This window comes from Habropoda laboriosa, unplaced genomic scaffold, assembly GCF_001263275.1.
Source record: "Habropoda laboriosa isolate 0110345459 unplaced genomic scaffold, ASM126327v1 scaffold200, whole genome shotgun sequence".
In the NCBI taxonomy this organism is placed as follows: domain Eukaryota; kingdom Metazoa; phylum Arthropoda; class Insecta; order Hymenoptera; family Apidae; genus Habropoda; species Habropoda laboriosa.
This window is the reverse complement of record NW_017100306.1, coordinates 1-14,561: the sequence shown is the minus strand read 5'-3', so window position 1 is coordinate 14,561 and position 14,561 is coordinate 1. Positions and strand designations below refer to the sequence as shown.

The following is a 14,561-nucleotide window of genomic DNA, read 5'->3' as shown; positions in this document are numbered from 1 at the left end:
AAAATAAAATGAATGTATAAAGGACGAATATATTTTTTACGTAACAGATTGTTAAATATATAATTAATCATGTTGAATGATTTAAGAATGTTTATATATTATTTGTTTATGCAATAGCACTTTGAAATATTGTAACAATGTAATTAACATAATATTACAATGAAGGGAATAGAATTGTAGTAACAAAATATGTTCATTTATTGAAGTTCGATAATAATACAGCTATGATACAAAAAAAGTAATTATAATTTCGGCATTTTAAAAATATAATACTGTGAATTTTAGTAAGTTCGAAGCTTAAGATTAGAAACATCGCATATCATTAAGCTGATACAAAATTACTTTTCATCTAAATGTTTTTATCGTTGTATCATTCCATTATATAAAAAATATTTTTTTTAGACTAGTTGAATTAACCTCAATGTCTACTATGTAATTGATTAATCAATAAAACTATAGGGTTATACATAAAATAATTAAAAGTGACCTTGAAAACTTATTTGAAAAATATAAACAGAAAAAATTTAGTATCATCAATTTGAAGGTCCTTCAAAACTGTATCATCTATGACAATAAAAATTTTAATTGGTTCATTAACAACGAAAATAATAGAAGTGACTACGTTATACGGTTCATCCTGTAAAACTGCTGGAACGACCATCACAGAGTTTGGGTCGAATATAATAGAAAATTTGTAGAGTGTATTAGATGCTGAAGTTCCTTTAGACAAGCGACATAAATTAGAATTTTTTTAATATTTTAGAGACAGCATTCGAAAGTGCTAATGAGAATTACATTAAAAAAAATAATAAATATTAGATCGTCTAATATGAAGTTTAATTTGGATTAAAATATCACGTTCGTCTTAATTGGCTTTTGCGTATTAACTTTACGTTAACATGCAAATACTCAAAACTTTTCAACACTCAATTAATTCGTTAAGCGACCAATTTGCGAATGATTAGAAATCCGACATTTCAGATTACACGTCCTAACAGTATACTACAACAGTAAGGAAATTGTAATTTTAGTAAACAGTGGTAATACTAAGTAGTAATTATTAATTGCTTATGTTTATTGCAATATGCCCACTTAATTTGATCCTTCCTGAACAATCTTCTACATTAAATGCAATTTACTTGTATACTGATGTTAGTATGGCTTTTAGTTTTGAATTAAATAGTCTGTGTATCACAGGGATATGTAATAAGTAAAAATTAAGTTAATATTAATAATGTTGTTTTGATTAAACTTGTATGATAATCATTTATGCTATTTATCCACCTAATTTTGACCCGACTATATATAAATAAAATTGATAACATACAACTAATAAAAATGTTTTCTGATCATCTCACACTCATACAAGTATTATCAGATCTTTAATAATGATACATTTACATACTACATCAATATAATTCAATATTTTGTGATAAATCCTTTTTGCATTAGCATTATTTTGAACCTATAATATTTGGATTCAAATGAACCAGCTTTTTCAATTTAATTATATTAATTTTATTCCATTCTCTTAAGAATTGTAATCTTAATTTAATTGTTATGTGACATTATACATCCATTTTTTAAATTGCTGTCAGATATTTTTAGTTTGGTTTGGATTAAAACTCAAGGTGTTTCCAAAGTATGTGCTACATTATATAAATTCTACTGTTAGATAATATGTTCTATATGTGCAGGAGTATTATCTTGCTGAAAATAAAAATTAAACGATAAATTCAATTTTCCAGTACTGTTTACCAAATTTTTGATTAATATGTCTTTATTGACATCATTTCCATGTTTTATCATAAAATGTAGATTTTGCAAATCCATGTAAGTATTCCTATACTAATATTAGTTGTCTGATTTAAAAGCATTAAATTTACTGTCATCAGAAAATAGTTCAATAGTTTCATTTGAAAATTTTTTCTGAACTTCTATTCTTTTTTTTCTATTGGTCTCTTTGATGTAAAGCTTTTCTTGAATGAAACCTGTAAAGTATTTGGCATTTTCAGATACCTGCATATATATCACTTTTAAGTTAACTTCTTGTTATGATCATTGACTATCAGTGCTACAATTTCTGATGAATTCATTTTCAGATGTTTTGAATTATGTTAATTACTTTTTGTGTTTTCTTTTAAATGACTTAAGCAATTGTTCACTCTATGAGTAATTGTATTTGATTTACCTTTAATCTTTTTAATAGTGTAGCAGTAAACTTTTCTTTTACTATGAATAGTAAAGCACCTTCTTCGAACTACTTGTGTGATTATTGCATATGACTTATGTTCTTTACATAAATTTAGAATAATTTTTCTTTGTTCAGTTGCTGTTGCTATATGTTCTCAATATTTTCAATCTTGAAAATTTACTTACTAAATCAACTTTTTAACTGATACAAAATTGTCCTTCATTTGTTTTGGTAAATAAAAGTAATGTTATTATGATTTGGGATGTACATACATATAAACAAAACTTTCCTATTTAAATCTTGTTTATTATGTATGTATACAAGGTATTCACGCTATTAGTTTTCAGAATTTTTTTGTTAAGTAATAAATTTGTAAGAAAAATAGAAGACAAAATTTGACTATTTTTTATACACAATACGATGCCTTAAATAGATTTTTTAATTTTACAATGGTTTTCGTGTAATGGCGATACCACGAATTTTTTTTAAATTGATTTATTTTAAATTTTTATATTCTTTTTATCTTATATAAAAGCAGTTGTTGTGGGGAGTTCAATGACACAATAGTGTTCAACAATCAAACAACACAATAGTGTTCAAAGTCACTGAAATATAAAAATAAGGAAATACTTTCAAGGTGTTATAACACTATATTTACTGTAACTTTTAGTAGATAAGGTTACATAAAAATGAGTATCTGCTTGTTGCAAATACCCGTTGCGTATCAGTGTGGACAAACAAGCGTTGCACCATTGCGTATCAGTGTGGATAGACAAGCGTTGCACCGTTACGAAACAAAATTCGATACAGAAGCCTCAGGGTGGTGTACCCCTTTAAGCTCGGTATCCATTTGTTTCAAGTACCTGTTGTGTATCATTCAGTAATACGTAACGCAGTAAGGAGGTGACTTTTTCCCGTATCATTGCTGCGTATCCGTATCAAAACAGATGATACAGCCTGACGGTACGGCTAGTATATGTACGAGTATACCTTAATTTCCACTGTGAACTGTCAGCAATGACTTTGCCTCTGCAGTTAGCAGCGGCCTCGTACATTTATCTGCATTATATAACATACAAAAGAACGAAAAAAATTATACAACACAACAAAAAGACATACAAAAGAAAAAAAAGTCACCGCGTCGGTGGATATAAAAACTTTATGCAGGTAGGGAGGTGACTTAGTGGCTCAAGTTTGTTGGCTGACTTGAAGTTTCAGTATGTAAGTGGACTGTATAAAAATTTCACTGGAATGCATCCAATTGATTTTGAGTTTTTGTTATTTTCAATTGGATCGAAAATTTGTAAAAGGGACACTACATTTTGAAAAGTAATTTCCGGTTAGGAAAGATTGACAGTAACACTATGTTTTTTGGCTACTAAAATATATTTATATTTTGAAAATATTGAAAGACTACATGTAGGCAAGTGAACTGTAATTTATTTTACAGAAATAGAAGAATGGTTTAGACGATTTAAAATAAATGGATTAAAATCCTATCTAATTTAGATTATCGGAAAAGTCATTTTTTATTTTTGTTTTTCCATACAAAGTGTAGGTACATATCAAAAAGAAAACGCACCGAACCATCTAAATTAAATCCTGAATTATGAAATCGTTGGAAAACGTCGAAGAGGTCGAGGAAGAAGGCGATGTTGGAGATGGATGAACTTCGGGACTGTGTGTCCGTAGTTTTTGTGAATTCAGTAATGAGGAGGAAAATTCAGTAGAGGCGAAGGACGTGGATGGGTACCGTGGAGGGTGGGCAGTGTGTGGATTCTCAAAAATGTGTGTGGGGTAAGGGTTTGAATTGTTATAGTAGCCCGTGCTAGCTCGGAGAAATAAATTAAGAATATCGTTTTGCACGGCGCAACGTACATTTTCATCAAAAGTACGTAATTTCGACGCTACGAAGTTCCCAAAATGGTAACTTTCATCTGTACACTGATTAGCTGAGGCCACTAATATTTCAAAAGCCTTATTGAGACGTTGATTTTTGGACGTCTTCAGCTTTTTGACTTTCGGCGAGGGCTGTTCGGGATACTGCGTGGATGTGCTGGGACCAGAGGTGTATTCTTTCTCTGGTGTAGCCAGAGAAGAAATTCTTTCTCCACCACCCATCACAACTTCTTCTAGTTTCTCCATTTCTTCGCTTTCTGTAGTCTGGATCTTAAAGAAAGTAATATTATGTAGTAGTCTTTTTCTTATGAATTATAAAGTTAAGGTTAAAAGATAGAAATTTAGCATGTTGTTTACAGATCCCAAAAACACAAGAAGAATAGCTAAAAGTAGTTAGAGAGTATGAAACTACATATATGGAATATATGGTTTATCAATGGCAAATACATTACTCTGCAGTATTCTATGGAAAATAGGAGTGAGTGCATGAACCACAAAAGATTTTTTAGCATCGTGCTTCTTCCTTTAGTTGATGCTAATTACAATTTCATATTTATAGACATGGATTGTCAGGGTAGAATTTCCGACGGTGCAGTATTCGCAAACACTGAATTGTACAAACAAATGGAGGAAAACAGCTTAAATATACCTCAGTCTACTCATCTAAATAAAAGAGAAGAAGAATTATCATTTCTTTTCCTTGGCAATAAAGCTTGTGCTCTGTCTGAAAACTTGATAAAAGTTTATTCTAGCTACTACGCCAAATTGTTGGAACGACGAATTTTTAACTACGGGCTTTGCAGCGCCTGTAGATTTGTTGAAAATGTCATCGGTATAGCCTCATTAGTTTTCCGTGTAGTATGGAAACCCCTGCTGTCGCAACTAGAGAAGACTTCACTTTTTGTGTTGGCAGTTATTCTGCAACACAACTTCTTAGAGCAAATTTGGTTGGACTGTACACTCCACCAGGAACATTTGATTCTGAAGAAGCAGGTGTTGTGACAAAGGGAAATTGGAGGGAAACAACTGAGATGGGTTCACTTCTTCCCATGAGAAGGGAACTCTAGATTGTTAAATATGAGGGAAAAACTGGCTGACTAGTTTTTGAAAGAAAGGAAACTAATGTGGCAAGATGACTATGCATAGGAAAGAATCAGTGCTGAGAAAGTATTTGATATTTTGGGATTGTTTCCAGGCTACATTACAATTAAATAAAACTTGAATTTTAAATTTAATGTAATTTTAATTTAAATTGCCTTTTTCAAGTTACATAACAATTTTTGTAATGTAGCTTTTAGGAATTGTGACTTAGTTTCAAAATAAATATTATTTCATTAAGATACACAAGATTTACTTACAATATTCAGTGTTGGTCTAGGCTTGTTCTTATCCCATAAAAATCTCATACTGTTGAAGGCAAACCAAGAGCTTTTATACACCTGATGTGCTCCTACAAAGAAAGAAGAAAAAAAAGAAAAGGATTAAATTTATTGCAAATTCATAAAAAATTTCTAGAATAAGTTGGAAATTGTGTACTAATGTATGATAACTGTATATATTATTTAAATTAAAGATTATACAATAGTATTTTGGAAATATTTAATTTATTATTAGATTAATTGTAGTATTGCATTACTTTACTGTACATATGTATAATTATGTTTCATTGACCTGATTTGAAAAAATGTAGGTGCTCACCATTTCTGGTACCAGTACTTTTCTTCATCTTCATTTTCTCTCTTCGAAGAGCTGCTAACAAGTACTCCATCTTCTTTTTGCACTGCTCTGGCGATTTCCCGATTTCTCGTCCAATTTCCTCCCATGCATCTTCTTTGCGTACTTTATTGTAGTGATCTGGGTGTTTTGGATCCCAAATCAAAACCCACTTACGATACACCTCAATTAACTTAATTGTTTCCTCCTTATTTAACTCCATTTTGACCGCAAGTATCGAAAGTATTTTACAAAAAAAAAAAAACAGCATACACCAAATCTCAATAAATACCACAAATGAAATATCTCTCAAATTCTAACTCTTCTGTCCTTATATACGTGTCCGTCCGTCCAGAGGTGTATCCTAAAGCCCGGTATTCATTTGTTGCAAGTACTCGTTGCGTATCACCGTTGCGTATCACCGTTGCGTATCATCCAATGATTCCGCAACCCGGTGTGACTTTTTCTTGTATCATTACTGCGTATCTGTATCAAAACAGAGGATACGGCCTAACGATACGGCTAGTATAAATGTTCCTAATTTTCGGGCATCTACGGCAGGAATGAAGATGCAAGAGACAATGACAACAAGAGAAAATTTCTTTGATGCGACGGCGAAAAACCAACAAAGACCAGATTGAGCCCATTGCGTATGGTCGTATCAAAACACAACGGGGCAACGCTTGTCCGTCCTCAGTGATACGCAATGGTGATACGCAACGGGTATTTGCAACAAGTGGATACCGGGGGGCATAACATGTTCAATATGATTTCCGTTTTTAGAATATATTTTGTTTTATGAATAAAATTTCATATAGAAGAAGAAAAATACATAAAAGAAATTGTTTAATAATTATAAATGTTTATGTATTCAATTGTGTATTGTGGTAATACCTGTGTCCACCACTGCCGTTACTATAAATTACATGATATAAAAGTTATGTATCTTAAGCTATATAAATATATTATAATCTGCGAAAAACCCTAATTAATTATTTTTGATTTAACTTTATCAAATATTTAGTATATTTCGGCAATTCATAATTCTTTTTTAATAAAACTTCATAAAGTATGTGTTTAATAATTACTATATATTATGTAATGAAATATATAATTACATTGTAGATTATATACATATATAATATAATTATGCTATAATAGAGCTGAATAAATATAGGTTCATTTGCATATTTACTCTAAAAGTATTCCTACTTTTATATTGTGTTTTCCGTTATTTTCTTATAAATTACGTTTTAAGAATTAGGATAAGTATATAAAGGTAACACAAATAATAAGTAAATAAACAGCAGGGTACATGTTAAGAAAATAGAATTACTATACTTTCTGGAAATTATAAATTTCCTTCAACTACTTTAGGGGGGGAGAAAAAAAAAAAAAAAAAAAAAAAAAAAAAAAAGGAAAAAGACTGATACACATCAGAATTCGTATATTTTGTAGTATTTTTATACTTATAATGTACATTTTAAAACATAATAACATATTACCTTCGTTACATTATAGTAAAAACTATTTATGTTTTTATGACATTATAAACTTTATTACATTATTATTTTTTACATTTGTCAATTATTACTTAATTTTATGCAATTTCATATTTTTAATGTATATCAGATTAATTTTTTTTTTAATTTTTAAGGTTGTGTGGTAGTGAAATATTATTTTCAATTTTAGCACTTTAAACTTTTAAAAGTTTTCCGAAATTTTGTGGTTCAAATTATTGAAGGATGCATTTTTTAACATGCGAGTACGTACGCACCCCCTCACCTCTCTTCTACCCGACACATAGACCACGGTCTACTAAACAGACGACCATAATATGTATTTTCTATTAAGTTGATGTTATAAGAAAAAGTACGTAAACCGAAGAGAGACGATTTTAAGTGGCAAACACAACGCCCGTATCAGTGGCATATTTTTTATGAAGACAGTTTGGAATAAGATTAACAATCGCAAATACATTGCTATTATTTCTTCCTAATTATTGAAGTATTGCGTCTTACATTTTCAATGGTGGTGTCCTTACATCTATTGTATCACATACAATATTAATGTATTTAAAATCGTCACATTTATCTTATTTTGAACTATTACTGGACTGTAAAACAATCTCATTAATATCAAAAAAAGTAATAAGAAAAATTTATTTTTATTTTGTCATGTTGCCACTTAAAACCGCTTATCTTCCGTTAACATATTTTTTAAAGAATATGTATTCAACGAGAAACATTAAGGAGGCCTATTTTTGAATATGTATAAAACGCGTATAAATACATATGCATATTATATGTATATACATATGTACCCGTATACAGAGTGTCCTATTTTAATATTTCCACGCAATTATCTCCCAAAGTATTCGTTATCGCAAAAAGTGTTTGAAGGTAAACTTACTGTCTCGAAGGGGACACTTTATGATGATCGCGAATCTTATTTAGGTGGATGTACCTTCGAGATTTCAAGGTGACTTTGGTTTTTTTAAACGTAACTATACATTTTCATTTAGGTAGGCATGCAGCCTATTCCGAGATGACTTCATCGACCTATAATACTATTGCCCTTGAAGGTCACTTAAGGTCATTTATTGCCGTTCGCATATAAACGAGTACTTTGGGAGATAATTAATCAATAATTAATTAAAATGGGACACCCTGTATAAGAGTGATTCATCTACCTCGATGGCATGAAATTACTGGTAAACTATTCGTTATACAAAAAAGTGTATAAAGCAAAAGTTGCATGATTTTACCGGGAACATACATTAGAATAATTTTTTTGTCTACATTGTTTACACAAAGTTTTGAAGGTCACCCTGACTTTTTTCTTAATGGAACACCTTATATTTCTTTACAGAAATTAAAAGAGCATTACGAACTGAGGCAATAAGTATTAAGGCATAATAGGTCTAAAGTGCACATTTATTGAAATATTTACAATGAAAGTTTTACTGTAAAATGTGTTCAAATTGTTAACCATTACTACTGATACAGCCAACGAATTGTTTGACAATGACAGGTACACATTTTTTAGTGTACTTCTGGAGAATTTTACACATACACTAATGATATATTCTTGCATATTTTTTTAAGTCGAACGAGCTGGTTACAAAATTTTCGTTGAATTATGCCCAATCCAACGATATTCGTCCAAACTTCCACTACAAATATTTAAATAAATATCCACATTAGACCTATTATACCTTGATACTTATTTATTCGAATTTTAACATTCTTTTAATTTCTCTGAAGAAAAAAATAAAGATGGTTTTCAAAACTTTATGTGTAAATAATGTAGAAGAAGAAAATTATACTAACACATTTTTTCCCCTGAAATCATGTAATTTTTACTTCATACACTTCTTCGTACAATTAATGGATTATGAGTAACTTTAAGTCGTCAAGTTAGGTCAATCACCTTGTATATGTCTACCTATGCATTTTGACTTCTTAACACTAGAAAGTTCGGCTAGGTCAAGATGACCGATTAGCAACTTTCTAAACGTGAATGTTTATATAATTTAAAACATGATACAACAAATTTGTCTTATATCGATACCAATAAAAGCAAACATACAGAAAACAAAGTCAGAAAGATACAAATGTTGATAATTACTTATCACTATTAAAAACTCACTTTTTTTTTAGAAAGTTGTTAATGGATCATTTTGATCCTGCTGGTCCTTCTAGTGTTAAAGATAGTGTATTTTTTATTTTATCTTTTTTTACTATTATTTATGTACACTTCTTGAAATTATCTATAAGAGTACTATTATCGTCGACCTTCAGTTTCATATTGTTTTCATTTTTCATTTCTTGTTCCATATCACATGTAAAATTTGTTTGCATATTTGAACTGAATTCTGTAGGTGAATTTTCATGTAAAGTTACTTTACGCACAGAATTTTTCAGATTAGCGTTTGTACGGGATATTTGATTTAAAGGGATGGGATATGATTTATCTGTACAATTCAAGCAATTTCTAAGAAAATAATTATGATTTGAAACATTCTGTGGATATAATTTTTCCTCAATCCGTTTATTTATTACTACTGCCTCAGCAAGAGGTATTGGTTCTGTGTAGGTAAATGTCTTTCTTTTGATATCAGTCTTATCGTCTGATTTTGTATTAATTGTACTAATTGGTCCATTGATAACTGACACTGCATTACTCACTTCATTAGTGGTTCTTATAATAGGCGTAATGTTACCCATTGAATCTAGTCTAGAACTGATTTGGTCACAAGAACTTATGCAAACTACTGATACTTTAGTTGGAGTTTTTTGTATTGAATTGGACGTAATTTTTTGTGTTTTTTTTGTTTTCTGTTTTTGTTTTGAATTTATTTGTTTCGTTTTGGCTAATTTTGTACTTGTTTCAAGTAATGAATTCTGTATTTTATTAATGTTAAAAGATGGATTATGATGTTGTGGATGATGATGTCTAATATGACGATGTAAATTATCTTTTCTTCTAAATAGAGTTTCACAGTATTCACAAGAAAATGGTTTCTCATCTAAAATAAGTGTTACATTATTATATTATTGTAATATATTTTTCTAGTATAAATATAATATACCTGAATGCACAGCTATATGTCGTCTCAGTTCACTTTTAGATAAAAATACTCTACTACAATGTGCACATGAAAATGGTCGATCTTTTCCATGTGTTTTTTTATGTCGGATTAATAATGATTTGTCTTTAAAGCTCTTGTTACATTCATCACATACATATGGCCTTTCACCTGTTCATAAAACATCCTGTTAGAAAAAATGTGTTCAAAATAATAAAATTAATAACAACAAAATTACTAAAAGAATTATTCTACTTCGTTACACTATGAAGTTCTTGCTCATTCTCCATACTCCCTTAATTTGTTTTTAACAGACTATTAATTTTTAAACATTTAGACCATCTCCTTGGCTAAACAAAAGTATGCTTCAAAAATTATGGTAATGGAAAGTCTTGAGGAATTTCTTACTTCCAGAATGCCAAAATTTAAGAAAAAAGGCAATATTGTAGCTTAAAGCAGTAAAATTGACAAATAATAATAAATGAAAAGCTAATTTTAGGAATTACCACTTTAAAGTTTGGAAAATTATTTAAATATTAATATCAACCTAATATTACATGCATCTAGTTACATTGTACATTTTTATTTTTTTTTTGGTTTAGTTACTTACTTGTATGTGTTTTTAGATGACGTTTCAAATTAGTTAACATTCTAAAAGTTTTTTCACATACTTTACAAGAATATGTAGTTGTACCATTATGTACATCTAAATGATTTTTTAAATCATTCTGTTTAGTATATTTTTTGTCGCATTTAGGACATGTAAATTGTTTTTCTCCTAAAATTAAGTTAATTAAATTAGCAGATTCATTTTTTTTACTGTAACTTGCACTGTTAAAATTGATCAAGAAATTAAATTTAAATAATGTAGAAACAAATTTTATTGTATTACAAGAACTTACTAGTATGTGAATACATATGTCTATTAAGCTTATTTTGTTGAGGAAATGCTTTTTGACAAAGATTACATTTAAATGGTTTGTATCCTCTATGAATTCTTTCATGATATTCGAAATGAGACCGTTTAATAAAACTTCTGTCACAAAAAGAACACTGATAAGGTTTAACACCTGTTATACAAGCATCATGATAACATTTTTCTTTTTTGTTGCGAAAAATCTTGGTACAAATGTTGCACTTATATTTCTCTGGTGTTCCTGGTATCACTGTAATGTGATTACGATCAGGATGTTTCGAAGATTTATTTTTTATTAACTTTTCTTTTCTTGAAAATTCTGTTTTACATTCCTAAAAAGGAATTGTAATATAGTTTTGATTTGATAGATATTATATATAAACTATAAAACTTACCAAATTACAAATTTCTGATGCTTTAGAGCAAGATGATGATTTTACTACTACATTATTACTTAAATGTGGATACACATTTAAAAGTATATTGTTGGATTCTATGTTGGAAATATATAATTTTTTTGAAATATCATTATTTTTAATGTCAGTTATACAAGATTTATATATTTCTTTTGTTTTGTTAAATATATCTCCACAATATAACTCATAATTATTTATGTAATCAATAGAAATGAGTTCGAAATTATTAGATTTAAGTTTAGAATCCTTATTAATAACTAGTTCTAAAGGTAATACCTCTTTATCTGTATCATTTTTATGAGAAGTAGAAATATTATTTAGCTCATCTTTCGTTGAAGGAGAACACTCTGCACAAGAATATCAACAAATTAATAAAATTATTATAATTAATTATTAATGTCAAATGTGAAAGAATGTAAATTTTCTACCATAATTTCCAATATTTTGTATACAGTGTTCATTGTTACAAATTTTACAGCCATGTTCTTCATATACTAAACACATGCGACATTTAATATGACCACAACTATCTTTCACAAGTCTTGAACATGATGTATTTATTATCTGCCTACAACTTGGACATTCTTCATTCATTATAATTCCAAATTTAATGTAGTATTCCGTTCATTTATTAATAAATATGTTTCTGTTAGTTACATTAGTTTGAAAGAAAATATTTTCTTTGCATATTTTTGTTTGCTTTCTATTACGTTTTACAAACCTGTCTTGTGTTATACATACGTATTAATATCTGATTTATGTTGTACACATAATATCTTTTATTCTGTCCATATTTTAATATTACAATTAAAAAGCTTCAGTAAACATGTAACACGTATGTATGTAACAAATCTCTCGTTACAATATATATATTTCCATATAATTTCTTTGGCTTAAAATAGGTTAAGTGAAAAGATCAGTACATTAACGATAATATTGTTGATAATCATAAAAATCAGTAAAATATTTTATGATTGAATATTTTTTTTAATTGTATAACATATATCACTACTTATAACTATTTACAATTTCATTTTATTATGACACTTAAATTTGATTATATACATCTCAGGTGGATCGAACTTTGCCGAATCCCTAGAACTAACATAAACGTACAGCGATAGTGGTCCTATGTGAAATGGCGTACGTTGTGCAAGTGAGATGTATGAAAATCATTCTAATCCAGTTGTCCAACAGTTCGCATCAAAGCGGCTGCGGCGTTTATTTGATGTCGGTAACTGACATACCGACGGTCTAATTCATATTATCATAGACGAGATAGAAGTACAAACGAAGTACAGGCAGAGACGACATACAGGATAGACCTTGCATCTTATGGGAGTTTTTGTCCGAGGCTTTGGGGCCTAAAAGACCCTTACCATTTTCGTGTCGCTACCAACGTTACCGATTTAGTATAGAATAAGATTACAACATTAGTAGTGGTTGGAATTGGAATTAAATCTAACTATGAACACAGACGAGGTACAGCATAGGCCTTGCACCTAATGTATTTTTGTGTTCAACGTTCTGAAATACCAGTCGTGTAAAAAGTCAGAGTTTTTATTATGCCCTCTACGATATAAAACGGTAAGTTTAGGAATTACATAAATGGCAAGAGTTTTTTCGACTCTAAAGCCCCAGACACAAAGTCCCATAAGATGCAAAGTCTATCCTGTACGTTGTGCTATAAAGTTACAAATAGAAAAGTAACGTAATTGTTTATTAGTACATAGATGATTCATCATATGCGCGTGTTGTATTGCTGCCAGAAGATCGTGAACAATTCTACCCACGCAATTCAATATATGTATGTATCTTTATATGCAAATTTAATAAAAAAGAACTTTTTACATCTGTCGACTTTACCATCTTTCTAAACTTATCGCATAATAAAAACACACGATCAATATTTCGGAACGTTGGACACAAAAATACATTAGGTGAAGTTCTATCCTGCATCTCGTGTGTAGTGTAAGTACTGTTAAGGTACGGTACCATCGGTACCATGTGAATACGGTCTATGGTAGATGGCTCCACATGACGTGTACTTAAGCGCGCCAAATCAAACTGTCAATTGATACAATCGAAGCAACAAATAAAAGCTTGTTTGCATGGCATCGAAACATCGCCAACATGTAAAACCACTCGTCCTTAGTGAGCGAGGAACCAATCAAATGACTTGTTAGATAATAAGTAGGGAAATGATTTATATTATTGGATATTAATATTAACAAAAGTACGTTACATTAGATCTTATGTCTCGGCGTCGTTTCGGCATTCACTGGCTTTTTAGTGTCGAAGGAAGTCGGTTGTGTTATCTGAGATTCCGATTTTTGGATTCTGATTTTGTAAAGAAAATTAATAAACCAAACCAGTTGCATAGTGGGGGATAATTTTCCTTTCATTTATTCAACCTTTCTTTAAAATGAATATTACACCAGAAGGGTATCCAGATCTAACAGATCGAACGCGAGTAAAGCGGATCAACGCTCCACGTGCAGGTAACCCAACAGATATAAATTTGCTAGTGCTGCCACAAATGGAAAAGTAATTTCACTCTGAACTGAAGTTTAATGGTGAAATTTTCTTCAATATTTCTCAAATTTAGACACATTATTTTTCTATATTACATGTAATATTAAAAGAGAACCGTACTATATTTTTCAAGAATTTATTGTAATAGTAACTTACAAGAGAATGGGAGATAATCTACGGCAGAAGGTAATTTTTATATTATTCAACGTGTTATTTGATATTTAAAAGGTTATAATTTACTTATTTAATAAATATTATTGCTTCAATTGTATTTATAATTGTATTTAAAATTTTGTG

At 29.7% G+C, this 14,561-nt stretch overlaps 2 protein-coding genes across 2 annotated transcripts; both read right to left on the bottom strand.

Moving 5' to 3' along the window:
* Nucleotides 1-3,784: 3,784 nt before the first annotated feature.
* Nucleotides 3,785-6,029, bottom strand: LOC108574005. Its single transcript, XM_017936503.1, has 3 exons — nucleotides 5,804-6,029; nucleotides 5,452-5,543; nucleotides 3,785-4,363 (listed from the first exon to the last, which is right to left on the bottom strand). The coding sequence occupies exons 1-3, from the start codon at nucleotides 6,027-6,029 to the stop codon at nucleotides 3,785-3,787; spliced, it is 897 nt and encodes a 298-aa protein (XP_017791992.1).
* Nucleotides 6,030-9,555: 3,526 nt separating this feature from the next.
* On the bottom strand, nucleotides 9,556-12,323 carry LOC108574004 (zinc finger protein 184-like). The gene is made up of 6 exons (XM_017936502.1): nucleotides 12,158-12,323; nucleotides 11,709-12,076; nucleotides 11,300-11,645; nucleotides 11,008-11,172; nucleotides 10,401-10,568; nucleotides 9,556-10,337 (listed from the first exon to the last, which is right to left on the bottom strand). The coding sequence occupies exons 1-6, from the start codon at nucleotides 12,321-12,323 to the stop codon at nucleotides 9,556-9,558; spliced, it is 1,995 nt and encodes a 664-aa protein (XP_017791991.1).
* Between the last annotated feature and the right edge of the window lie 2,238 nt (nucleotides 12,324-14,561).

What these genes read in the sequence shown, in the direction of transcription:
- LOC108574005 (XM_017936503.1), bottom strand. Translation starts at nt 6,029, where the DNA reads ATGGAGTTAAATAAGGAGGAAACAATTAAGTTAATTGAGGTGTATCGT. An exon ending in GAAGATGAAGAAAAGTACTG is followed by an intron (nt 5,544 to 5,803) that starts GTACCAGAAATG and finishes CTTTCTTTGTAG; the next exon opens with GAGCACATCAGGTGTATAAA. An exon ending in CTAGACCAACACTGAATATT is followed by an intron (nt 4,364 to 5,451) that starts GTAAGTAAATCT and finishes ACTTTCTTTAAG; the next exon opens with ATCCAGACTACAGAAAGCGA.
- LOC108574004 (XM_017936502.1), bottom strand. Translation starts at nt 12,323, where the DNA reads ATGAATGAAGAATGTCCAAGTTGTAGGCAGATAATAAATACATCATGT. An exon ending in ACAAAATATTGGAAATTATG is followed by an intron (nt 12,077 to 12,157) that starts GTAGAAAATTTA and finishes ATTCTTGTGCAG; the next exon opens with AGTGTTCTCCTTCAACGAAA. An exon ending in CATCAGAAATTTGTAATTTG is followed by an intron (nt 11,646 to 11,708) that starts GTAAGTTTTATA and finishes ATTCCTTTTTAG; the next exon opens with GAATGTAAAACAGAATTTTC.